The 24,950-nt window shown below is 60.7% G+C and overlaps 1 protein-coding gene across 3 annotated transcripts; it reads right to left on the minus strand.

The window, feature by feature from the left end:
* Positions 1–857: 857 nt before the first annotated feature.
* ZSWIM4 (zinc finger SWIM-type containing 4) lies at positions 858–19,104 on the minus strand. Of its 3 annotated transcripts, none has more exons than XM_058525543.1 (14): positions 18,843–19,104; positions 16,726–16,927; positions 14,798–15,154; positions 14,034–14,182; positions 13,809–13,959; positions 12,840–13,007; positions 11,871–12,224; positions 10,499–10,636; positions 9,749–10,003; positions 9,015–9,150; positions 6,512–6,666; positions 5,110–5,273; positions 3,267–3,348; positions 858–2,838 (listed from the first exon to the last, which is right to left on the minus strand). In XM_058525543.1, exons 1-14 carry the CDS (start codon positions 18,993–18,995, stop codon positions 1,979–1,981), a joined length of 3,324 nt encoding a protein of 1,107 aa, XP_058381526.1. In that variant the 5' UTR covers positions 18,996–19,104; the 3' UTR covers positions 858–1,978. The 3 variants fall into 3 exon arrangements, with proteins under 3 accessions (XP_058381526.1, XP_058381528.1, XP_058381527.1); XM_058525545.1 differs by lacking the exon at positions 18,843–19,104 and adding an exon at positions 17,553–18,828; XM_058525544.1 differs by lacking the exon at positions 18,843–19,104 and adding an exon at positions 17,415–18,828.
* Positions 19,105–24,950: the final 5,846 nt, after the last annotated feature.

The following is a 24,950-nucleotide window of genomic DNA, read 5'->3' on the forward strand; positions in this document are numbered from 1 at the left end:
TCCGGGAAGCTTCTGTCCTCGCCTGCCCCGGCCCGGACGGTGACCCAGACGGTCTGTCCGTCACCCGTCGGTCTCTACAGGCAGGAAGGTCCCGAGGGAGGCGCTTCTCGGGGAGCCCGGGAAGGAGACAGAGGGCGTTCCCGCCGTCCCCCAGACCTCTCACTCTCTTTGGGGACTGGGAACCTCGTCGGCGGTGCAGGCGCCCAGACACGCCCCGGCCATGCCCCTGACCACGCCCCCGCCTCGTTCCTCGCGGCCGGGGCCCCGCCCACTGGGCCTGGTCTAAGCCCAGGGTTCCCGCCTTCGGGGGTGTCTTCCCCACCTAGCTGCACCCAGCGCTTGACGCGGCGCCCCACCCCGTGCTCAGCGACTTGGAGACGAGTATCGTCCGTAGCGGGTGTCTGGGGCCAGGGCACCCCCTAGCGGCCATTCCCAGTGGTGCAAGGGCCTCGCGGCCTGGGCTGGGCAGGGTCAGCCACTCCAGCCAGGTACTAACTATGTTCCGCCGACGCTCCCTAAAATGGGTACCCGTCCCTTAAACGTCGAGGCCTCTGTCTTCTCGTCTGTAAAATGGGCACGATAGCCCTCCTGAGGGCTACCGTGACAGGCGTTGTAACATGACAGGTGTGGGCACTCCGCGTAGGGCTCGCTCGCGGTGAGCTCTCCCCCGTGCCTGCTGTTAGCCCACCACGACCACTGGATGGATGTACCAGCCGGCGCCTCCATGGCTCCCCTCTGTGGAGGCTGTGCCCGGAGACGAGGCTGGAGGTCTCCCGTGCAGGGAACAGGGGCCCTGGCTGGGGCCTGGGGTGGGGTGGGGACACACCTCACTCTCAAAATAAAAGAAAAAAGAAAAATGTGTGTTCAATCTTTTAAAAAAAAGGAAAAAGAAAATACAATATATGGTTCAATAAATAGAAAAAAGTTACAAAATGATGTGATCTTTTGTCCTTAATTACAAGAGGAGGAAATAGAGAAGAGTGACTGGGATGGGACAGACTCCCCCAACCTCTCTGGGCCAAGGTGGGGTGGGGGGGCGAGGCCAAAGAGAGACAGCAGCTGGGACTTAGAGATGCAAACAGAAAGGCAGGCCGAAGGCAGAAAACTATGGGAAGGGAGAGAAAGAGGCAGGCAGAGAGCGGGATGCCAGCCTCTTTCCCTTCCAGATCGGGGCGGGGGCCCTGGCTCGCCTGTGCTTGTCTCCCGACACAGGGTTTGGAGGACAGCGTGAGCCTGGCTCTGTTCCTGAGTTGTATGTCCAGTGACTGACAGGGAGGGGAGGGACAGCAATGACCCCCCAGCCGCCCTGGGACCCTGGCCCCACAGGAATGGGAGTCCTGGCCGGACGGGGGTGAGGTATGTGGCCGAGGCCTGAGGCCTCTTCAAATCCTTCAGTGGGGGTGAGCCATTGGTCCCAGCTGGGCAGCCTGGAGGGGCACGCGGCTGTGGAACAGGGCCCCTGAGGCAGAGAGGGGAAGAGACAAAAGGAGATCCAGACGCCCTAACACAAGTGCCCTGGCCACCCAGTGGGGCACGGGGAGGGTCTGCTACATGGACTTTTGAGAGCCCGTTTCTGGAAAGGCCTGCCTCCCAGCCCGCTATGCCCCAACCCAGCCCAAGGTAGGCCTGTGACTTTGGGGAGGGGGTGCTTGCCTATTGCTTTTGGGGTGTCTGACGTGGGGTCATACCAGCTGCCCAAGCACACACCCCCTTCCAGGCCTCTGGGTGGTGGTATGGCTTCTGATCCTAGAGTCTCGACACTTGCTCGCACACTCCTAGGCACGCGTGTGGCAGGACCCCTGCCTCCTACCGCTTCCGGGCTTGGGGGATTGGCAGGCAAGACCGCTAGCTCCAGCCAGGCTCCTTCCCTGACTTAATACTGAAACGCCCCGGGGGCCTCCAGCGTCGAGGCCCCCGCCAGGAGCGGGCGCCTGGAGGCGGGGCGGGGGCCCCACGCCTGCCGGCCGCCGGCTGCCACTCAGCCGAAGCGCTCCCGCACCAACAGCATGAGCTTCTTCTTGCCCTTGTAGGTCTGCTTGAGGCTCTCCAGGAACCGCGTGAACTGCAGGTGCCCGTCAGGCGCCAGCAGGAAGGTCTCCCGGGCCTTGCCCAGGAACTCGATGAAGTCGCCGTAGTGCCGCGGGCTGATGTGGGTGAGGCGGGAGTGGCTGGTGGCGATGTAGGCGGCCACCGCGGCGTCCAGGAGCTGGCAGAGGGGCGCCCGGTCGGGGCCCAGCAGCTTGGCAGCCCGGCGGGCCCCCAGCGGCCCCAGGCCGGGCGCCGAGAGGGTCCAGCGGCGCAAGATGTCCGAGAGCATGGGGGCGCAGTGGACGCTGCGGATGATGAGGGGCACGATGGCCGAGAGCTCATGCCGGCCCAGCGAGTGGCTGAGCGAGCAGGCCCAGAGCACGTCGTTGACGGCGGGGTGGCTGTCCTGGTGGAAGGCGATGCTGAGCTGCGCCAGGGCCAGCGTCGCCAGCTTGTAGGCCCGCAGCGGCAGGCCGCGGTGCTCCATGTAGCGCGCCACGGTGAAGAGGTGCGCGTGGCCCAGGCCGCCGGCAGCGGCGTCCAGCACGATCTGGTAGGCCGCCTCGAAGGCCGCGTGGTTCTTCTCGCACAGGGTGAGCGCGGGCAAGGCGCAGTTCTGCGGGTCCTTCATGGCGCACTGCAAGGCCAGGGTGCGGGCGCAGGCCCACAGCTCCTCCCGCCGGGCCGCGTCCAGCTGCAGCCGCAGCAGCGTGGCGTGGGAGGTGCCCGTCACCGCCACGATGGTGGCCGCCTCCACCGGGGTGAACAAGGAGTACCAATTTTGCATGATGTTCATCAGGGCTTGTGGGCCTGGAGGAGGTGAGAGGGCGACACCGCTCAGGAAGAGGGGCAGGGACGTGGCCGTGGGTGCGTGGCTTTACCCCGAAACTACATCCCCACCAGCCTGGGCTGAAGACGCGCCCCTCTCCTCCACCCCAAGACGGACAGAAGCTACGCTCTACCTTTCCAAAGGAGCAGGGGCAGCCAGACTGGGTGGGAACATGCGTGTGGGGCTAAGCTTTGGAGCCACTGTCCCTTCCCCAAGCCACGTTAGCCCGGCCAGCCTCCAGGCCTTTGTCCAGCTCGGCCCCCGACCCGACATTCCCTCCCGGCCTGGCCCTGAGCACTGGCCGGAGTTGGGGAAAAATCTCTGCTTCTCTCTTGTGCCTGCCCCGTTCCCTCGGGGACAGCCAGAGGAGCAGACCAGGGGCGGGTGGCTGGTCCCCTCGGGGACTCACCCATCTCCGTGGCACAGCTGACCAGCCAGCGCACCATCTCCCTCCGCCGCCAGGTCATGGAGTTCAGGGTCATGCGCATCACCTGCAGGGTCGCAGGGGAGAGGGGTCACCCAAAACCCTGGGCTGGCCTCCGGGCGCTGCGGATCCCCAGGGGCCCGCGAGACCTGGGAGCTAAGGGCTGACTCAATGAGCCATACAATCCGGGAGAGTGGCCTCAGTTTCCTCATCTGTAAAACGAGGATAAAGATCGCGTCTACCTCATGGGGCTGTTGTGAGAAAGAAACGGTTTGGGTAATGCTCTTCACACAGTGTCTGCTGCTTCAAAGAGCTCAGCTAAGGCCAGCCATTACTATTACTGCTATTGTCGGCGTTATTCTGCGGCCTCATGGATTCTATTGGACGATAAGCCAACCTGTCCCTTCTCTCTGGGAAGTTCCATGCTTCACGTTAACAGACTTCCCTTTGCTGGGAAACAGACAAAGCACCTGCCCTACAGACCCCACTTTCCTCAGGTCCCACCCCCAATAAGCACCTTCCTTGCTTGCCCTCCCCCGAGGCTGCATCCCCAGGTGGACCCTGCCTTCTGGAAGCTTCTAAGTAGTGGGTCTCCTCCCTAAAGCTCCACTCTTGTCTCGCACCCCCCCCCCCACTCTCCCCCCAATGGCTCCACCCCCCACAGGAGGTTGTTCGGGGGCCAGATCCGCCTCCTGCTGGCCCCGTGCTTGCCTGTTCTCCTGGGAAGGTCTCACCCCATCCTACAACCCTACCCCAAGCTGTTCCTTATTCTCATGTTTTATTTCCACCATCCTCAGGCCCCGCCCCCATGAGCTCCGTACCTGTCTCTCCCTCAGGCCCCCCCCCCAACATCCCACACCCCGCAGCTGCCTCCCCACCTACAGGCTGCACCCAGGCTGGCCTCGGCTGAGCCCGGGCACGGCCTCTGGGGATGGCCTGGACACCCACTCGCAGGCCCCGCCTCCACGGCTTCCAACCCGACCCCACCCCAGAGGCTGGGTCACCTTCGGGACCCTCCCCCAGGCCCCGCCCCTCAGCAGTGACCCCTTCCTCTCAGCCGGCTTCCCCTACAGGCCCCGCCCCCAAGACAGCTCCTTATTGGCAGGCTCTGCCCCCTCAGCTTCAGCGCCGCCCACCCGTGGTCCTTCACCGTAAGGATACCAGCCTCAGGCCGCCCCCCCCAAGACCAGCACCTCTAGGCTCTGCTCCCTCTTGTGGCCCCACCTACCTGCAGGACCCGTGACCCCTCTCCTTGTCCTCAGCCACGCCCCCAGAAGTGGATTCTCATCTTCAGACTCTGCCACTGAGTCCCTCATTTATAGACCCACCCCCACTGGTGACTCCATTCCTTCACTCACGGGACTCTTACAGACGCTGCCCTGCGGCTCCAGCCCAGAGGTGCCACTCACGCTCAGGCCCCGCCCCAGAGGCGGACCTCAACTCAGGCACCGCCCCAAGAGGCCCTCACTCAGGCCCCGCCCACAGAGGCGGACCTCACACTCAGGCCCCGCCCCCAAGTGGCCCTTACTCAGGCCCCGGCCCCAGAGGCAGACCTCATACTTGGTCCCCGATCCCAAGTGGCCCTCACTCAGGCCCCGCCCCCAGAGGCAGACCTCACGCTCAGGCTCCGCCCCTAGAAGCAGACCTCCCGCTCAGGCTCCGCCCCCAAAGGCGGACCTCACACTCGGGCTCCACCCCCAAGTGGCCCTTACTCAGGCCCCGCCCCCAGAGGCGGACCTCACGCTCAGGCTCCGCCCCCAGAGGCGGGCCTCACACTCGGGCCCCGCCCCCAGGCAGCACTCCCCTCCCCATCCTCCCGCGGCGTCACCTGCAGGCCCAGCTCCAGCGCGATGCCCAGCAGGGTGGTGTCCGGTGGCGCGCTGGCTGGGGTGGCCGTCTTGCAGGCGTCCTGCGCCAACTTGAAGAGTAGGGCTGGTGAGTGGATGTTCTGCTGGATGGAGCTGAGGACTGCATGCAGCCACTTGGGGTCTCCTGGGATGGAGGAGGGACAGAGGGCACGGTTCGCACACCTGGCACCAGCCCCTGCCACTCCCGACCTGCTGCTGCAGCTTCCTCCACACAGGTGCACAGGTGTGAGTGCGGGGAAAGCGCACCTGGCTGTGGTGCTGTGAAGATCCAGACCACTCTCAGCACCGCCCCCTGTCCCTTCTCCCCTCTGCCCCCTTCCAGTGGGAGGAAGCCACCTAGGGACCCACTGGACCCCTAACTGTCAAGGGCATCAACTCTGGACCAGAATGCCAGAGTTCAAATCCCTGCCCTGCCACTCAGTAGCTCGATGACCCTAAGTAAGTCACTTCACCTCTCTGTGCCCTGGCTGCCCCATCTGTAACATGGCTAATACTAAGGCAATGAGACCTGCCTCACAGGGCCTCAGGGAGCCCGTTCCTGGAGAGGCCTTAACATGGCAAGAGCCACACAAATGTGAGTTTCTGTTACTGTAATTATCAACAGCCCAGATCTGAGAATTCTGTCACTCAGCTTCAGCCACACAGGCCTCCTCTCTGTTCCTCAGATATACCAGGCACAGTCAGCCTCTGGGCCTTTGCACTGGCTGTTCCCTCTGCCTGGAATGCTCTTCCCAGATGCTATGGACTGAACTGTGTCCTCCCAAAATTCCCAAGTGGAAGCTCTAACCTCCAGCATGATGGCATTTGGAGGCGGGGCCTTGAGAGTGATCAGGGTTAGATGAGGTCACGACGGGATTAGTGCCCTTATAAGAGGAGGAGACCAGAGCTCACACTCTGCCCCCCATGTGAGGACACAGCAAGGAGGTGGCTGTCTGCAAGCCAGGAAGAGAGCCCTCATCAGGAACCGACCCTGCTGGCACCTGATCTTGGACTTCCAGCCCCTAGAACTGTGAGAGACAAATGTCCGGGGTTCCATGGTATTTGTTACGGTGGCCCGAACTAGGAGACCAGATAATGGCATGGCTCTGCCCTCACCTTCACGTTTTGGCTTAATGTCAACCTTTCCACCTTGTTTAGTGTCTGTCCACCCCGCTAGAATGTACAGCCACAGGGCACGGGATCTGGGACGGTTTTGTTCACTGCGCATCCTCAGCACCCAGATGAGTGCCTGGTGCATGCAGGAAGTGCTCACGAAAAACCGCAGAACTTGGTAAAAGGGTAAAAAGGAGGGGTGGGAATGAGGGAAAGGAGGAAGGAGAAGGCAGCAGAGGAGGCGGGTGGAGGGGCAGCCACCATCCTCACCCTTGGCAGCCGTCAGCATGGCGGAGGCGAGCTCGCACTGGCGGGTCTCCAGGTGCCCAAGGATGAACCAGCGGGGGAAGCGGCTGCTCATGATGGAGTCCAGCGGGTTGGGGTGTGGTTCTCCGGCCGGAAACGCCGTCTCCAGGACGGGCAGCCTGGGGTGAGGGGGGAAGCAAGCCCTTGAGTCCATCCCTCGGGCCCGCAAAGCCCTGGGCCCCCAGGAAGACGGAAGACGCGTGTGCAAGATGTTCACTGCAGTGCTGTTGATGCCCCTCACTTCGGGGATGATTAAATAAACAATGCTCTATTCACGCACCAAGGGCTGATAAAGAGGTGAGGGGTTTATTTGTGTCCTGATGTGGCCCCCACTAATCCCTCCATGGCCCCCCTCCCCTTGCTCACTCTGCTCCAGGCACTGTTACCCTCGACATCCCTCACATACAACCAGGCACTGTCCTACCCCAGGGCTTTTGCACAGGCTGTTCCCTCTGCTTGCAACGCTCTTCCCAGACATCCTTGTGGCTCTTCCCTCACCATCTTCAGGTCTTTGCCCAAATATTTTTCAGTGAGCTCTTCCCTGACACCCCCAGCCACATGTGAAATTGCAACTTCCTACTCCCACCTCCTTCCACCCTTTCTTGTATGTGACCATCTGATGTGCAACACAATTTACCTACTAATTTATTTACTGTCTCTCTCACTAAAATCTGCTCCCTGAGGGCAGGTATTTGTGACTGTTTGTTCACTGCTGTGTCTCCAGCAGCCAGAACAATGCCTGGGGGTACACGGCAGGTGAACAAGAAATGTTTGTTGAATGACTCGACATCCCCCTTGAGGTATACTGGTAAGCAGCTCACTACAGACATCTCTTTTGTGTTGAGAAAGTTCTTCAGAGTTGTTACATGTGACCAACAGCCTGGAACAGGAATCAAGACTATTCTGGGTCCAAACAGTATCTAAGTGTCCTTGCTGTGTGACTTTGGACACAAGTTAAGCCTGTTTCTTTATGGTAAAATGTGGGAAAACACATTTATTTGGCTAGGTTGTTTAGAAGATTCTATGGGGTCATGTGGGTCATGGATTTAGATCAGGGGTCGGCACCTTTTTTCTGCGTGGGGCTGGACAGCCAAGATTTTCGCCCCTGCAGGCCATTTGGTCTCTGTCGCAACGACTCACTCTGTCATTGTTGTGCAAAAGCAGCCAGATAAAAACGAATAAATGAATGAGCGTGGCTATGTGCCACTCAAACTTTATTTCTGGACACTGATACTGGGGTTTCAGATACTTTTGATGTGTCACAGAATATTCTTTTGATTTTTTTCCCCAATCATTTAAAAATGTAAATATTGGGCCGGCCCTGTGGCTTAGCGGTTAAGTGCGCGCGCTCCGCTGCTGGCGGCCCAGGTTTGGATCCCGGGCGCGCACCGACACACCACTTCTCCGGCCATGCTGAGGCCGCGTCCCACATACAGCAACTAGAAGGATGTGCAACTACGACATACAACTATCTCCTGGGGCTTTCGGGGGGGAAAAAAAGGAGGAGGATTGGCAACAGATGTTAGCTCAGAGCCGGTCTTCCTCAGCAGAAAGAGGAGGATTAGCGTGGATGTTAGCTCAGGGCTGATCTTCCTCACAAAAAAAATTAAAAAAATAAAAATGTAAATATCATTCTTATCTCACAGGCTGTACAAAAACAGGTGGCAGGCCAAATTCAGCCTGTGGGCTGTAATTTGCTGGCCCCTGGCTTAGAAAAAAGTCTTGCACAGAAAAGAGTATTCTGTAAATCATGGCTCTTACAGATTATTCTTTCCAAATATTCTGGGAAGATGCACTCCAAATTAATAGGTGTCTCTGGAGGATGGGATCAGAGGATGGGGGACAGATTTTATTTTAGTTGTTGGGCATAGTTTACTACAGAGAGAGCTTTTAAAAATTCTGCTTCTATGATCTGCTGGTGCAGGTGAGAAATGGTAACAAGGTGACTCATTGCAATGTTTTTCTGGAAACAGTGTAAATGTCTGTCAACTCTAGGCTGGCTGTTTCACGGTGTGGCCCTACACGGACACCGTGGTCCACATGCTGTGCCCTGGGACAAAGCCTTTCAGATGCAATGCTCAGTGAAGACACGTACAGGACGCATCCTGGGTTCGAAAGAAGAATGGATTTTCAATTTCCAGATTAGGGGTTTGCAGAAATCTCTACTCTTGAAGGATAGATAAAGTGGTAACACTGCCTACCTCCACTGAGATTTGGGAAGGTTGGGACAAATCTGCGTTGAAAAGGACTCTGAATCCTGTGCCACGTGGAAATTTCTCAAATTCAAAACAATAGTCCACATTTATATTTAATAATCAAGAGGCCACGGCAGGCTGGAACGCCAGCACGAGGGAGACTGCATTAACCAGGCTGTGAGGTCAGGCCGGAGCCCGGGGCTCCGGGTGCGCCTCCCACCCCCCCCCCCCCGCCCCCGTGGCCGAGCCCCCAGCCATCGGCCTGTCCTCACCTCATGGCCCGCAGCGCGAGGCGGTAGGCCAGGTCGGGGTCGTGGGGCAGCAGCGCGGTGAACAGGTACCGGGCACAGGTGTGCATGGGCACGCTCTCCCGGAACAGCACCTCTCCGAAGCCGCTGAAGGGACCCCCTGCAGGGGCAGCCTGAGCTCAGTGCCCAGGCTTGAGCTCACCTCCGCCCCTCCCCAGGTCTCCCCCAGGCCCGGGCTCTGAGTCGCGGATGGGCAGACCCCGGGCTAGACCGGCTGGGCTAGCGGTCAGAGAGGTCCGGGGGTGGGGGCGCAGGGCTGGTACAGAAAAGCTAGAAAATTCAAAGAAAGAGGAGACCCTGGGCAGCCTTGGGGGTGGGGCAGGACTCAGATGCAGGGTCGGGCCACAGGACTTGGGCCTGCACCGGCCCCGGGGGCGGGGCCAAGATAGCTCCTCCCAGATTTAAGTGGCCGGGCCTCACAAGGCAGCACCATGGGCAGAGCCAATCAAGTCCAGCTGGGCCTCAACGACTAGGCCCATTGGCTCCAGATGGCAAGGGGCGGGGCCTCACCACTCACGCAGCAGCTATTGGCTGCCAGCACGGCTAGGGGGCGGGGCCGAGGGCCGACTCTCACTTTCAGGATCTGTCAAGGCGCCAGTGGGCAGTAAGGACCAGGAAGCGGGGCTGGGGCAGCGACCCGATGCAGCAGCAACTCGGTCACTAGGGGACAGGCCCAGGACCTAGGGACGGGGCCTCACCTTCCAGCAGGAGCCCCGCCTGCTTGCGCAGCACCTGCACCAGCCGCTCGTCCAGCTCCACCTCCTCCAGCAGGGCCAGTAGCTGCTCCTCGTGGCGCACCACCTTGTCCTGGGCGTACAGCCCCTCCGGCAGGGCCCGCTGCTGCCCCAGGCCCAGCAGGGCCACCTCCAGCGCCAGCGCCAAGTAGGACTCCCCAGGGGTCCCGGGCACGGGCACATGCTGGTAGGCCACCTTCCGCTTCTCGGGGCCTGAGTCTGTGGGAGACGGGCACCAGAGCTGCTGGAGAGGACCTCCTTTCCTGGGACCCCAGGGGCCCTTGATGTCAAGCAAGGAGACTGGGGGTGGGGGTGGGGCCCACCTTCTAGCAGCAGTTAAGGCTATGCTGGCCTCACTTTCAGAAGCTGATTCTATTGGCTCCTGACACCTGTCAGGGGGCGTGGCCAAGGGTAGGGGCGGGACCTCACTTTCTAAGGGTACGGGCCAGGGGCGTGGCCAAGGGTAGGGGCGGGACCTCACTTTCTAGGGGTATAGGAAAGGGGGCGTGACCAAGGGTAGGGGTGTGGCCCCACCTTATATGGATAAAGCTAGGAGCGTGGCCAAGGGTAGGGCTGTGGCCCCACCTTACATGGATAAAGCTAGGAGCGTGGCCAAGGGTAGGGGTGTGGCCCCACCTTATATGGATAAAGCTAGGAGCGTGGCCAAAGGGTGGGGATTGTCCCATCTCCTCCGGGGGTCCTCAATGTGGGTACCTGGGTAAAGGGCGAGGGTCTCCTCCTCCAGGCGACAGGACTCCAGGAGCGCCCTGCAGAGGCAGCCAATGGGGTCCAGGGGGTGGCCCACCCATCCTTCGGTGTTGGTGATGCAGGTGGAGCCTTTCTGCAGCAGCTCTGCAGGCAGGAAGGGGGCTCAATGCCCGCCCACTCACCCAAGCCCCGGGGGCCTCCTCTCCCTGAACCCCCAGCTCAGCCTTGCACCACCACCTGTCCACCCAGCAGCCGTCTTCTCCACCCCTTGGGCTCTGTAGCTGCTCTCGCCTCCATAGTCCTGACCTCCTGTCCCACAGCCAGACCCCAGCCTGGCAGGACACCGGGATGAAACTGGGCGCTTTCTAAAACATCCAACCACTGTCATTCCCCTCATAACCCTTAATCCCTCCCACCTCTCTCAAGCCCAGCCAGCTTTCAGGGCCACCTGCCCCAACTGGAAGCCCACCCTCTAATCTGCTGCCACAACCCGAGTGCTCTCTTGCCTCTGGGCTCCTGTGCATGCTGTTCCTTCTACCTAGAACACTGTTCCTCCCTCTCCTCCTGGGAAACTCCTATACATCCTTAAGATCTCAGCATAGCTCTCACCTCCTCTGGAGGGCTTTCCCTGTGCCTCCAGGCTGGGACAGGGCTCTGCTGGGTCCCAGCAACCCCATGTTGCCATTACACCCTGTGTTCAACTTCCTGATAACTGACCCATCACCAAGAGAACGCAACTGGTGGGCTCCCTCCTGCCTCCCCTGATCTGGTCCACAGACATGCTCCACAAGTGTGTGTGTGTGTTTTTTTTTCTAATATAAATTTGAATTGTTGCCCATGTTTAAAAATCAGTAAATTCCACATCAAATAATCCAGATTTCTGGCCTGCCTTCAAAAATCGGAAGATCTGGGCACACTGGGTCCACGTGTCTGAAAGGCATGTGGCTGACGCCCGCCTCGAATGGCAGGGGTCGGAAACTACATTTCCCAGACTCCTTTGTGTGAGGAGCGGCGGGTGGGAGAGGACGAGGCTGTTATTCTCCTGCAGCAGCCGTGAGCAGGTGTGCGGCTGTGTGCAGAGTGCACAAGTGAGGTGCTGCCAGCAGCTGAGCTGTCAGCAGTTTGCCGCAACCTCTGTGCTTCCGAAGTTCAAGTTCTAGAACCCGACCTTCCCTGACTTTCAATCCTGCAGCCCTTCCAGTGGTTTTGTGAGCCCTCAGTCCCCCGTATAAACTCCTTTCTGCTCAAGACGTCTTAGAGTGGTCCGGTTTTCCTGGTGGGACCCCGAGTGGTATCCACAGACCCTCCAGGTTGCCACAGCCCCCAGCAGCTGGCATTCGTGTCTGCAGCCCCTGGACACGATGCTATTGGTGCCCACCTTTTTTCTGCTGCTTGTAGGTCTCAAGCTGGTGTCGCCGCTGCAGCCGGAGCGTGTTAACTATGGCGCCGGCCAGCCGCAGGGCCTGGCGGGGGTAGCCATGGGCACGCAGGGTGTCCACACGGGCACAGGCAGTGGGGAAGGGCTCGCCCAGCCAGAGTGGGCGGCCCTGGGGGTCGAAGGTCGGCTTGTCGCTGCCCACACTGCCTGTGAGGCTGGGGCCGTAGGAGTCGCTGGCCAGGATCCTCTGCAGGTGGGGGTCGCTCCAGCGCAGCGACCCGGCCTGCAGGGCACGGCCGAACACGGTGTGGCGGGAACCTGCAGCCACCACCTCCTCCTCCTCCTCCTCCGAGCCTGCAGGAGAGGCGTCCAGCATGGCCTGGTGAGGGGGCCCCCGCAGTCGGGGCCTTGCCCGGTTCCCCCCACCGAGGGCCAGCTGGGGGGTAGACTTCGGGCACAGCAATGGGCGTGCATCACGTCCCCAAATCCTCACAGCAGCCTTCAAAGGTGTGTGTGTGAGTGTGTGTCCAGGGAGTTATTACAGCCCCTCCTAGGATGGACAACCATGAATACCTGTCTGTCCATCTTTCTCCCCCCACACATTCCTCTTTCCTCTCTCCATCTCTCTCCCCACCCCCCATCCCCCATCCCTTGTCCTCTTCTCCGCTGTCTGTCTGTCTCTCTTCTGGCTCTCTCTCTTTCCTCTCCTCTCTGTTCCCCTATGCCCGCCTCCATGGCCAGGAGGCAGCTGAGTCAGGAGACCAGCCCAGAACTACAGGCATCTGCAGCCTTTCTCTGCCCTGTCCCTCGGGCTGCCTGCCCCCGCCCTGGGCACTCCCCCGCTCCGGGTTGCGGGGGTCAGGCTAGGCTGGGGGCCCCTGTGCTCTCCCCCAGAGGGAATGATGGGCAGGCTGGGCCACAGGAGGTGGTGATGGTTTTTGGAGGGGACGGCAGGGACCCCCTCCCTACCTGGGCCAAGGGGCGCAGTGGGTTGCAGGCTGGGGCCATCGAAAGAGTAATTGCCTTCTTCCAGCGGGCACATGTCCAGCTTGTCCCACTGGCCGAGCAGCTGGAGCCAGCTGGCCTGCTCCTCTGGTTTGCAGTGGGGGCTCAGGACGACGCACACCCACAGGGCCCCTGGGGAGGGAGGCAGGGCAGTGAGGGGGGACGGGGGAGGCTAGCATTCACGCCCACGGTGGCAGCACACACTTACGGAGTGCCTACTGTGTGCGGGCACTGCTCTCTGCTTAGCCCTCACTTCGAGCCTCTGAGGTGACAACGCATCATCTGTTCACGTTACAGCACAGAGAGGTAAATTCAGTTGCTCAAGGTCACACAGCTGGGAAGTCAGGATTCGAACCCAAGCCACCAGACTCCTCTGGCTGTTCTTTTTCTCCCATAGAACTTCTCAGCATCTATCATGGGGGTCAGCCCGTGGAGAAAATCCAACCCGCCACCTGTTTTTGAACAGCCCACGGGCTAAGATTTATTTTTACATTTTTAAATGGTAGGGCGGAAATAAATCTAAAGAAGAATATTTGTGACTTGGGAAAATGATATGAAATTCAAATAAATAAGTAGTGTCTGTAAACACAGTTTTATTGGAGCACTGCCACGCCCACTTGGTAACGTGCGTCTGTGGCTGCTTTCCCACTACAGCCCGCAAAGATGAGCAGTCTGGGCCCAGACCGAATGGCCCGCAAAGCCGACCTAGTGACCATCCGGCCCTTGTGGAAAAGGTGTGCGGACTCTGGTCTAACGGGTTCGTAGTAGTTTCCGGTCTGTCTACTAGGTGTCGGCCGTGAAGGCGGGGATTCAACCTCTCCCGTTTCCCGCCGTGGCCCCGGAGCCCGGGTCGGGGCCTCTTCCGTCGGAGGTGCTAATGACGGGGAAGGGTTCAGGGCCAGACCCGGGAGCGCCCCGGGGTCGGGGCCTTACCCAGCTCGTCCCACAGCTGCCGGCACTTGTCCGTCATGCCCGCGCCCTGCTGCCGCCACAAGGCCAGGCGCGGGTCCTGCAGGAACTGCTCGGTCATGAGGATCAGCATGCGCGCCCCGTTGGAGTCCCGCATGCGCAGCATCTCCCGCACCTGCGCCGGGACCGGTGATGAGGGGGGGCGCCAGGCCCTCGAGCCCCTCCCCCGCCCGCCACACGGCGCAGCACCTTGCAGAACATGGAGCGCAGCTGCTGGCTGGCGCCGTAGTAGCCGCCGTTGGACAGCAGCTGCTTCACCTGCTCCTGGATCTGCTCCTCATCCAGGTGCCAGCAGTTGGCATCCTCGATGCCCGCGCCCGCCGTGGGGTCTGGGGCGCCTGCGGGTGGGGAGAGAAAGCTCAGGCCGGGCCTGGGGAGAGCAGGGTCCGCTCCTGCCATCATCCAGTCCTCCAAATCACTCAACCCATCTCAAAGTCCCATCCATCACCCACCCATCCATCCATCCATCCATCCACCCACCCATCCACCCATCCATCCGTGTGTCCGCCTGTCCATCAATCCATCCATCCCACCTGAAAAACCACCCACGCATCCATCCATCCATGAGTGCGCCTGTCCACCCACCCACCCACCCACCCATCCATCCATTTGTGTGTCTGCCTGTCCATCTGTCCGTCCGTCCGTCCATCCATCCATGAGTGCGCCTGTCCATCCATCCATCCATCCATCCACTCATCCATCCATCCATCCATCCACAACTCCCACTTGTTCCCTCCACTCCGGCTCTCCCCGCTGCCTGATTTCCAACCGTTCACCTGCCCGGGGCCACAGCAAATCCAGGATCTGCCGCTTACTAGGTGTGTGACTTTGACCTCAGGCCAGGGCGCTGCCCCCACCCCCGCTCATGGATCAAGGGGACCTGAGGATTCCGGGACCAATGCCCGTCGCAGCGCAAGCAGGCTGCCGCGAGCCAGGGCCCCGGGCGCCCTCACCATGCACCAGGTTGATCTCGGAGCCCAGCAGGAGGATCTCGTCGGCCAGGCGCTGGGCGGTGGGCAGCACCTCGGTATGGTGGGCGCTGATGAGGTACTGCACGAACTTCTGCAGCTGCTCCCGGTTCATCTGCGAGAGCGTCTCGGAGATGGGCAGCCGCAGCTCCACCTGGCGTGCGTGCCGGATGCGGTACAGCGACAGCGCCACCACGTGCGCGCAGTAGAAGAGGTCGCGGTTGTCGCAGCCACAGCTCACGGACGTGATCTTGCAGCGGTCAAAGCTGATGGAGACACGGTAGAGGCGCTCGGGCTCCCCGGGGCCCCCAGACTCCCGGACGTTTCCGCTGAGGTGGAATCCTAAGACCAAAGCCAAAATGTTGCCGCTGGGTTACCCCAGAGACGGCGGTGCTTGTCCACGTGCACGGCAAGAGCCGGCACAGATCCCAGCTGAGCAACAGCGCGAGGCACTCGGCCTCTCTGCGCATCAGTCTGTCAGAAGGAATAAATAGGAACATCCTCCTCGTGCGTTGTAATGAGGATTAAATGAGTTAATATTTGGCAAGTGCTTAGAACACTTGGCATACAGTATGTCCTAAATAAACCGTGCTCACATTCTAATTCTGAAGAACACGACTGTATTATAGTGACGATGCTGAAGAGGATAGTGATGATGTTCTCAGCCCTTGGGTTGCCATGGATACAGCTGGCTCCAGGAGCCTGTACTTCCTGGGAAGATGCCTGTGACACTGGGGGGAGAGCGGCTGATGTGGCAGCCCAGGGGCAGGTCACCCCCTCACCCCCTGCCCCTCCCTGGCCCCTGGGGAGCCCAGATGCCAGGCTCATCCGACTGGTTGGGCAGCTCAGGCCCCAGCCGGCCCTGGCTGCATCACGCCGGGAGACGGCGGCTTCCTCATACCGGCTGGAGGTTGCCGAGCCTGTGGCCGGCCAGGTCATGTCCAGGCAAGGGGGCCCCCAGGCTGACTGGGGTCAGGAAGGGTCATCCTGACGGAGCCCCTGCCTCCAGCTGGGAGAAGTGGCCTGCCCCATGGCAGCTGTCACGTTTCAGGGCTCGCCTGCTTTCTGGCTCACCCTCTACTTGTCCCCTCCTGGGCCCCGCTGCCTGAGGTCTAGAATCACCTTCACCTCCAGCTCTAAACCTCTGCCCCTCCCCTCACTGGACCCTGCTGCCTGAGTCTAACTGCCCCCTCACAGCTGATCCTAAACTTCCACCCTAGACTCCCACCCAAGCCTCGTTGCCTTAGGTCTGAGACCATCCCTAAACTCTGACCCCAACCTCCACCCAAGGCTCTCTGCCTGAGGTCTAAGACACCTCTCACCTCTGGCTCTAAATCTTTGCCTCCAGCTCTCACCTAGGCCCCTGCTGCCTGAGGTCTAGCACCAATCTTACCTCTGGCTCTAAACCTGAGCCCAAAGCATCACGGGGCCCTCTGCCGAGGTCTGGAACCTCTTCTCACCTCTGGTTTAGAGTCACTCCTGGATGCTACCTCAGACAAACCCTCCTCCTCCTCACCACCTCTTCCCCTCCCCCACAAAGCTGTCTGAGATCTAGGACCTTCCATTACCCTGTCTCAGACTCTACCCCCAATCCCCACGATGGCCTCCACCTGGGATCTAGGAACAGCCTCAGTCCTCCACCCTTAGCTGGTCCCCACTGCCTAAGTTCTGGGGCCTCCTTTGCCCTGCTTTCTGGGTCACCATCCTTCCCCTCATCCCCATCTAAGCCCGCTGCCTGAGGTCTAGGCAGATCCCTGATCTGGAGCTCACAATATCTTGTACAACCCTCCCTGGGCACAGAAGCCGGAGGTCTGGAACCTCTGCTCCCCTGGCCCAGGCCTCCCTGCAACTCCCGGCTCCTCCAGGCCTGCTCAGGGCCTCCCGGCCTCCTAGAAGGGGTGGGGGCCACTCACCGACTTGCAGCACGCGGTCCACAGCCCCGCTCTGCAGCAGGTGCAGCCCGCGGGTGAAGGGCACCCGGGCGTCATGCTCGCCCTCTGGGGGCTGGTAGCCCAGCGACGAGTACATACATATCTCCCGCTCGCTGCGTGGAAACGACCAGAACACGATGCGCTTCTGGACCGGCTCCGGCACCCGGGAGAACCGCTCCTCGACCTGTGGGGAGGCCCGGTGCTTTAGAAACCCCGGCTCAAATCCTGGCCTTCCTCTTAACAAGCAACACGACCTGGGGCAAGTCACTCTGCCTCTCTGAGCATCAGTTTTCTCAAGAGTGAGGTGGTGATGCTGACAGCACCTGCCTTCTGGGTACCGTGAAGATTAAATATGCTTCAATATATGTAAAGTGTTTACAGTAACATCTGGCCCATAGTTAGTGTTCTAGAACTTTCTGCTGCTTCCCTCCTGCGTGTCAGGTCCCAGAGTCCTGATGTAAGACGGTCCCACCTCCCAGGCTTTGAGGGGGCAGGAGCAAGGAAGACAGAAAATAGTGACCAGGCCCACGTTATCTTAGCCCACACTACGATAAATGCTTTGTATACGCGATTTTCTTCAATTCTCACAGAAATAACCTCACGATACTAATCATCAATCACCCCATTTTGCAGCCTGGGGAATCTGCGGCTAAGAGGTGGGGTGAATTCACCTGTTCAGAGTCCCACAGCTGACGAGCTCTGACTCCCAAGACAGGCTCTGTGCCCAGCTTCCCATAGGCTGCCCCTGGGGACTCTGGGCAGTGAACTGAGCTGGCTGGGCCTTCTTCCAATCCAGGCTTGCTACTCACTGGCTGGGTGACCTTGGGCAAGTTTCTCAACCTCTCTGTGCCCCAGTTTCCTCAAAGTGGGAAGGAGAACAACTCCCAAAGGCTTGCAGAGGATTCCAGGAGCTCCTGCGGGCAAGCGCTTCCCCTGTGCCCGGCCTGGCCAGGGCAGGTGCGTGGGAGCCCTGGAGATGGTTTGAGGACTACTCTGGGTGTCTCACACACAATGAAGGAGCGGGGGCCCTGCAGAGCCCCCAGTCCGGGGTTTCGGGGGAAAGTGGGAGGGCCAGTGACCGGCCCAGGCCTCAGGGACACTTGGCAGATGACTAAGGAGGGATTTTCCAGGCCGTGAATCAGAGCCTGCCCCAGTCACGCTTGGCCCAGACCCATCGGTCCCGGCAGAATCCCTAACTCTGAGAGGCTGGGGAGCAAGGGACGCCCCGCAAAGCCAGACAGAGGGCAGAGCCCGTGGGGCTGCACAAGGCACGTCAGGTCCAGGCCCCATCTGCAGCTCCTCGGGGGCCCACAGTGAGGCTGGGAAAGGAGACTTCAACTGACCCAGCCCTGGGGCACCCTGGCAGAGCCCCTAGAAGCTGCAGAGGCGGGGTTCCAGGTGCACTGTCCAGGTACAGACCAGGCCCAGCCCCTGCTGCCAACCTCCGGGAGGACTGGGATGGGGGAGCCGGGAAGGGTGAGTGGGGGATGAGGGGCAGGGCCTGAGGGAAGGATCTGGAGATGAGGGGGATCCCCATGGGACAGGTGGGTTCTGGAGGCTGGGGGGCAGAAAGGATGTCTTGAGGCTGAGAGCTGTAGAAATGGGGGAGTCTTCTCCTGGGGGGAGGACAGATCTGGGGGACACGAATAGGGGAGTTTGAGACTCGAGGGGCTGAGAATCGGGGTGCCCCCAATTGGGGGCGGCTTGTAGGAGTTGGAGAGAGGAGTGAGGGTTGAACGGGGCGCCCTAACTGGACGAAGAGGATAAAGTGGGAAAAAGGGGTGCCCAGTGTTGTGAGGGGACCACGGGGCAAGAGGCGAAGGAAGCGTCCTGAGCTGGGGTCTGGGGCGCTGAGCCATCCCGGATCTTGCGGTCTGGGGGCAGGGCCGGCGGAGCAGGGCTGGGGTGGGTCACAGGGTTTGAAGGAGTGAGATGGGAGGACGAGGGGTGTCTCGGGGCAGGGTTAAGGATCTTGGAGGGGATCTCCGGGGTGTCTCCGACGGCGGCAGGTCCGGAGTCTGGGGTTGGGCAGGGGGAGGAGAAGGCTTGCCCTGGAGGAGGCTGGGAGTGCGTCCCTCCCCCCTCCCTCCCTTGGTCACCTGCTCGAAGGCCCAGCTCTCGGCTACTCGCTTGGCGCTGAGGTCCAGCAGCGCCTCGGGCCGGCCCCGGCCGCGCACGGCCCCGGCCCCGGCATCGCGCTCCTCCGGTGCCGCGGGGCAGCCCCGGCTCCGCTTGACCGCGGGGGGGTCCATCCGGCCGGGCCGGGGCCGGGGCGGGGTCTGTTGGGGGTCGGCCAGATACCCGCTCCGCTTCGCCGGCTCCCGCGACCCCTGCCCGCCTTCTCGGCCTTCCTCCGCGCTCGGCCGCCCGGGGACCCCCGCCGCACCCACCCCCGCCCCGCGCCGGGCGGCCGGGCGATGCGGCCCCTTTAAAACTCTTCACAACAATGAAGCTGCCTCGGCCGCCCCTTTATCCTCCGCTGTCGTCCCGCCCCCGCCGCCCGTCCCCATTGGCACCCCCCTCGGCCTCCGAAGCTCTCCTCCGCCACTGGCGGAACCTCCAGACCCGTTTCCGAGTTCCGCTGCTCATTCGTTGCATGAGCTGCCTGTCTTTCCGAGACGGCCCAATCAGAGCGCTCAGCGAGCGGCGCTGTCAATCACGGGGCGCCGTCGACCAATCACAGTGGGAGGACCCCTGTGGAGCAGGCCGTCTGCGGAGTTTCGGGGCGGGCCCTGGGTTCATTCACAACATTCCTCATCCGCCCCCCTCGGGCTGGACAGCGCGCCCGGGGCAGCTGGGGCTGCGCCCACACACGGCTTTGTTTACTGAGGGTCGCTTCCGGGCGCCGCGAGGGGACAATCAACACGGCTCGGCCGGGGAGCGAGACAGAGCCGCGGGATCGCCGGGCAGCAGCTCAGCCCCTCCTCCCTCTGGCTGTGTGACGCGAGAAACTCTCTCAGCCTCTCTGGGCACCGAGTCAAGTTGTGGTGCTTTGGGGGGTGGGGGGGATCACAGGCCCCTTGGTGGAGCTCATGGGGGCTGCGGATCCTCTCTAGAAATAGAGCCCAGTTCAAGCCCCTCCTTGAGCCCCAAGCTAAGAACCCCCGACCCATTCTGTGCCCTAACCATTAAGTTGTCATATGAAATTGTTGATTTTTGACCTACTAAAATGGCAATATCATAAGATTCAACGTAACACGTGTCCAATCCGAGCACCTCTGTTTTTTTCTGACCCAGTTGGTCCGGGCCACCCTCTCCGGCTCGGAAGCCGGCGCCGCCCCCGCATCCTTCGTCTCCGCGTCCTCGGAGCACCCTGCCTTTCCCCGCCGCCCGTCTTCCCTGCGTTATCATTACGCTGATTTCTGCCTCCTCCCTCCGCCCGGAGCCCCCGGGGCGGGGCGGGGCTCACCCGCGCGGCTGTGCCGCCAGCACCGGGAGAGCGCCGGGCGCACGGCAGTCCCTCCGTCTGTAGGGCTTTGCCCCGGTCCCGGTGAAATGACCTACAGCGCAGGAAAACCCCAGGTGGCCCCTAAGCGGCCTGCTCGCCGCCACCCCCTTCCATATGCAAACTCTGGCCTTTTCCTTCCAGGAATTTCCAGTTCCACAGCTGCACTTCCTGGCCGGTCCCCAGCCCACCATTCAGTAAACTCCCTCTGACCCGCACTGTTCGGACGTCACCACCGGCCACCAGTGGCCTTTTCGTCCTTGAAATGGGGCCGGCCTGAACTGGGCTGTGTTACAAACGGGAAACAGCGGACTTCGGGGACTCAGTAGGAAAAAAAAAGTAAGATTTCTCATTAAGAATTTTTAATGTTGATCACATGTTGAAATATTGATAATAATTTAGATAAACTTGGGTTCAATAAAACACATTATTGAAATGAATCCCACCTGTTTTTTATTTATTTTATTCTGGGTGGCCTCAGGACATTTAAAGTCACATATGCCACTCGCACTGTAATTTCTATTTGACAGCGGTGGTCTTGAGGAACCACAGCCTGTCACAATGACAACAGAAACGGCAATAATAACGGTGTACTGACTGCTTATGCGGTGCTCCAGCCGTCCAGATGCAGGACCGGGTTTAAGCCTTCCAACAGCCTGCAAAGTGGGGACGGGCGTCTCCATTCCTCAAGCGAGGAAACTGAGGCTCGGAGAGGGGGCGTCCTTGCCTGAGCTCAGGCTGACTGGGAGGCCCCAGACTTCCTGCAGCGTCCGTTTCTTGCACAGGACGTGAGAAGAAGACTGATGGGGACGAAATAACAGGTAGAGGGGAGAGGCAGGGAGGACTCGGGAGAAAAACGTCTTTCAGGTGCTCCCCTTGCAAACGGGGCCCAGGGACGCTTCAGCATCTGGTCTGAGGCTGTGTCAGCTAAGCCCAGCTCCCCGTGCCCGAGGATGCTTCAGCGGGCGGCCTGAGACGCTGAATCAGAGAAGCTCCTCCAGGCCAGTGGAACAGCGGATGTGGAGGAGGAGCAGGGAGTGGATGTTTTATTTTATTTTATTCCCTCTCTAACAATAGATACTAACATTGTTCACTGTCCGCATCTCACGGATGAGAAAACAGAGGCACAGAGAGGCAACTTGCCCCAGGTCCAGAGCAGGAAAGGGGAGGGCCAGCATTCCAGCCCGGGTAGGTGGGCTGGTTCTGTCACATTGGTTGAGGATCAAATGCAGAGTTTGGGAAACACTGAGATTCTATTCCAACTCTATTCTGGTTTTACAGATGAGGGGAATGGGGCCCAGAGAGGGTCAGAAAGTTGCCCTAGGCCACACAGCAATCCCGGGAGAATGTGTGATGTCAGAGTGCCCTGGGAAGAAGGGGGTGCCCCCAGGATGAAGTCTCTAGGCCTATTTCAAACCTGACCCTTCCAAGTAATACTTTTAGGAAAGGAGAGGTTGGGAGGGGGGTTCCGGCCCCCCGCGTGTCCGCCTTTCTCGGTGCAGCCGGCGAGCTTGGGCTTCAAGGAGACAGAAGGCACAGTTATCCCGCCCGCCTGCCGTGAGCTCACTGTCTAGGCATCCACCGCTCCTGACCCCAAACCCACGTGTCCTCGAGGTCCATGGGAAACAGGGTGACCCTGGAGCTAAGGTGGGGGGACATGGCCCCCGGCTCTGTGGGCACCCCCACCCTAACTTTCCATGAGGGCCCTCCCTCTGCCAGCCCCCCGCAGCATCCACGCCCCGTTGATTCAGGCAGGAAACCGGCCGGGACTTGTCGCTTCCTGGTCCCGACACAGCCCCTCCGGCCTGCCCCGCTGGCAAGGTGTGCTTCTGACGTTTCTTTTCTTCCCTTTTGGAACACCAGTTCCCGGGTAAAGTGTCAGGGCCCTGCCCGGAAAAACGGGCATTCCAGGCGGAGGGGGACGGTGACAGCAGGAGCGGAAAAGGCTGGGGCAGGAAGAATTGTGTCCGAAAAGCCACATTCAGTGACTGCCCTGGCCCTGAGGGCTGGGTGGGGGGACAGGCAGAGAGAAGACGGCCGAGCGGCTGGACGTGGGCTCCCCTCTCCCCCTAGGACACAAGGGCAGCTCACAATCACACCTGAAGGCCCTCGGCTTTCAGGCTCCGGATCCTCCACCCTGGGGGGCGGTATTAGGATCCCCATTTAACATGGGGAAACTGAGGCTCAGAGAGGTGAAGGGACTTGCGGAAGGTCACACAGCCAGGAAGGGCAGAAACTGGCACAGAACTCGAGATGGGGGGTTTTCCGGACTCGGGGGCTCTCTGCGCCAGCACCAGTGGGGGGCAGGCGGAAGGAGAGAGCTGGGGCGGCAGAGTCACCCAGGGCGGTGATGGGAACACGAGGCAGTCTGGGGCGGCGGAGGGCTGGGGGAGGGGAACGAGTGGGTTCACATTCCAGACCCCGTACCTGTCGAGCCTGAATGCCCTCCCTCGCCCCTGCGGTCCTCCTCAGAGGGGCTGGCGTCAGAAGGACAAAGGGAGCCCGCCGACAGGAGCCCTTGGCGCCGGGGCGCCGCCAGCCGCCGCCCGCGGGCTGGGCCCGGGTGCAAGGCGCCTCCTGGTGGCGGAAGGAGGGACCAGAGGGCTCCCAGAGCCCACCCTGTCCCAGCCCCCGGCCTTCTGAGATTCCAGACGGAAACGTTAAAAAAAATTTTCCAAAGAGGGTGAAATCATGACTCTGACAGAGAAAGATGAACCCGTGTTAAAATCTGTGTTGAACTCCCGTGGGGCCCAGGCAGATGTTATACGCGGTTCAAAGGAGTCTGGAAAACAGGCGGCTTCAGGGATCGGACTCTGAGTAAGGCAGCGAGTGGGGGAGACAGGTGTCCCCGCGGCGGAGCGTTGTGGCCGCGACCTCTGCGGGGCGGGACGGGACGGCGCGTGCGCAGAGCGGCGGGGGCGCGTGCGGCTGCCCGCGGCTGCCGGGTGAGGGGGCCGCGCCAGCAGCTGGGGGCCGCAGCCGTGGGTCGGGGCCCCGCGAGGGCGCGCTGTAGGGTGACGCACGGGACGGGCTCTGCCGACGCGCGGGAGCGCAGCGCCGTCTCCCTCCTTCCACAGAGCCTGCTGCTGGGGCACCGCTGTGCGCCGTCCCGGGCGCCGCAGACGCGGCAGAGCGCCCGGCGGGGACCCGGCCTCGGGAGGCAGAGCCGACGGGCTCGAGGGGCGCAGTGACCGCTCCCGGGAGCGGGGGACAGACAAGGGCTCTCGGAGGTGACGTCTGGGAGGAGCAGGGAACCGCAGGCGCAAGAGGCCAGGCGGCAGGACGGGGAGGAGGTGGGGGTCTGGAGGGGCGGCCCGGGGCTTCCTGTTCTGCCCCCTAGAACCTCAGCTCTCAGCTCCTCCCAGCCCAGTGTGGACGGGATTGTGCACACAGTAGGTGTATAATACATGCCCCAAGGGCAAACTGGCTCGGTGTCAGAGGGCAGAAGTCACCCCCTGCCTGCCGAGGGGAGAAGCTGCTGGCAGGACGGCCCAAGGAAGGGTGTGCCTCGGGGTCAGGCAGCCACGCAGCGGCCCTGCCCTCCTGCCCTGCCGCCCCCCCCCCCAGCCTGAGCGCCAGCCCCGGCCACTCCCAACGTCCCAAACGCCACGGCCCTCCCTCAAACGCCCGCTCTGCTGCCACCATGCCCGATTTCTCCAGACGTCAATTAGGATTTTCTTCCTGAAACTGCTCTCCGTTTTTTTTTTTTTGATGGTTAAAACTCACATATAAAATCCATCATTTACACAATTCAGTGCCATTTAGTACACTCACAATGTTTCACAACCACCTCTATTTTCCAGAACATTTCTATCGCCTCCAAAGATGACTCCATCCCAGTGAGCAGTCACTCCCCTTGCCCCCTGGCAACCACTATCTGATCTACCGTTCTGCACATTTCAGGTCAACCGGGTCATAAACCACACGGCCTTTTGTGCCTGGCTTCTTTCTCTCAGCATGTTTTTGAGGCTCATCCACGTTGTAGCCTGAATCAGAGCTTCCTCCCTTTTGATGGCTGAATAATATTCCCTTGTATGGATGGACCACATTTTCTTACCCGTTCACCCGTTGATGGACATGTGGGTTGTTTCCATTTTCTGGCCACTGTGAATAGTGACCACATGTGTACAAGTTATCGTTGAAATCTGTTTTCAATTCTTCTGGGTACATGCCTAGGAGTGGAATTGCTGGGTCACGTGTTAAGTCCACATTGAACTTACTGAGGAGCCACTGAACTGTCTTCCACCGTGGTGGTCCCCTGCTTTTAAAAAAAATGTTGCTAATTCAGCAAATTTTTGTTTGCTCAGGAAGATTCACCCTGAGCTAACATCTGTGCCCATCTTCCTCTTTGTGTGTGGGTCGCCACCACAGCATGGCCACTTACAGATGAGTGGCATAGGTCTGAGCCCGGGAACCAAACCCCAGCCACTGACGTGGAGAGCACCAAACTTAACCACTAGGCCACCATGGCTGGCCTAAGATCAAGAAATTTTGAATATCACTGTGTGGGGCCAAGAAAACACATCTGAGGTGGGTGAGGCTGGCTGGGAAAAGATGGGCCAGCAGGGGACCAGTCACCCACCTTGGGGGAGCAGCCCACTGCACCCACAGGTGCCCACCTCCCCCCAAAGGCAGCAGCTCAGTGTCACCCAGACTGCAGCCCCTGGTCAGTCCCTGAGCTGTGACCCAGCCCCGCCCCTCGACAGAGGGAGGAAGGAAGGTCACGAGACAGAGCCCCTGCTGCTTCCACGGGCACCGTCCA

Source organism: Diceros bicornis, chromosome 30 (assembly GCF_020826845.1).
Source record: "Diceros bicornis minor isolate mBicDic1 chromosome 30, mDicBic1.mat.cur, whole genome shotgun sequence".
NCBI lineage: Eukaryota > Metazoa > Chordata > Mammalia > Perissodactyla > Rhinocerotidae > Diceros > Diceros bicornis.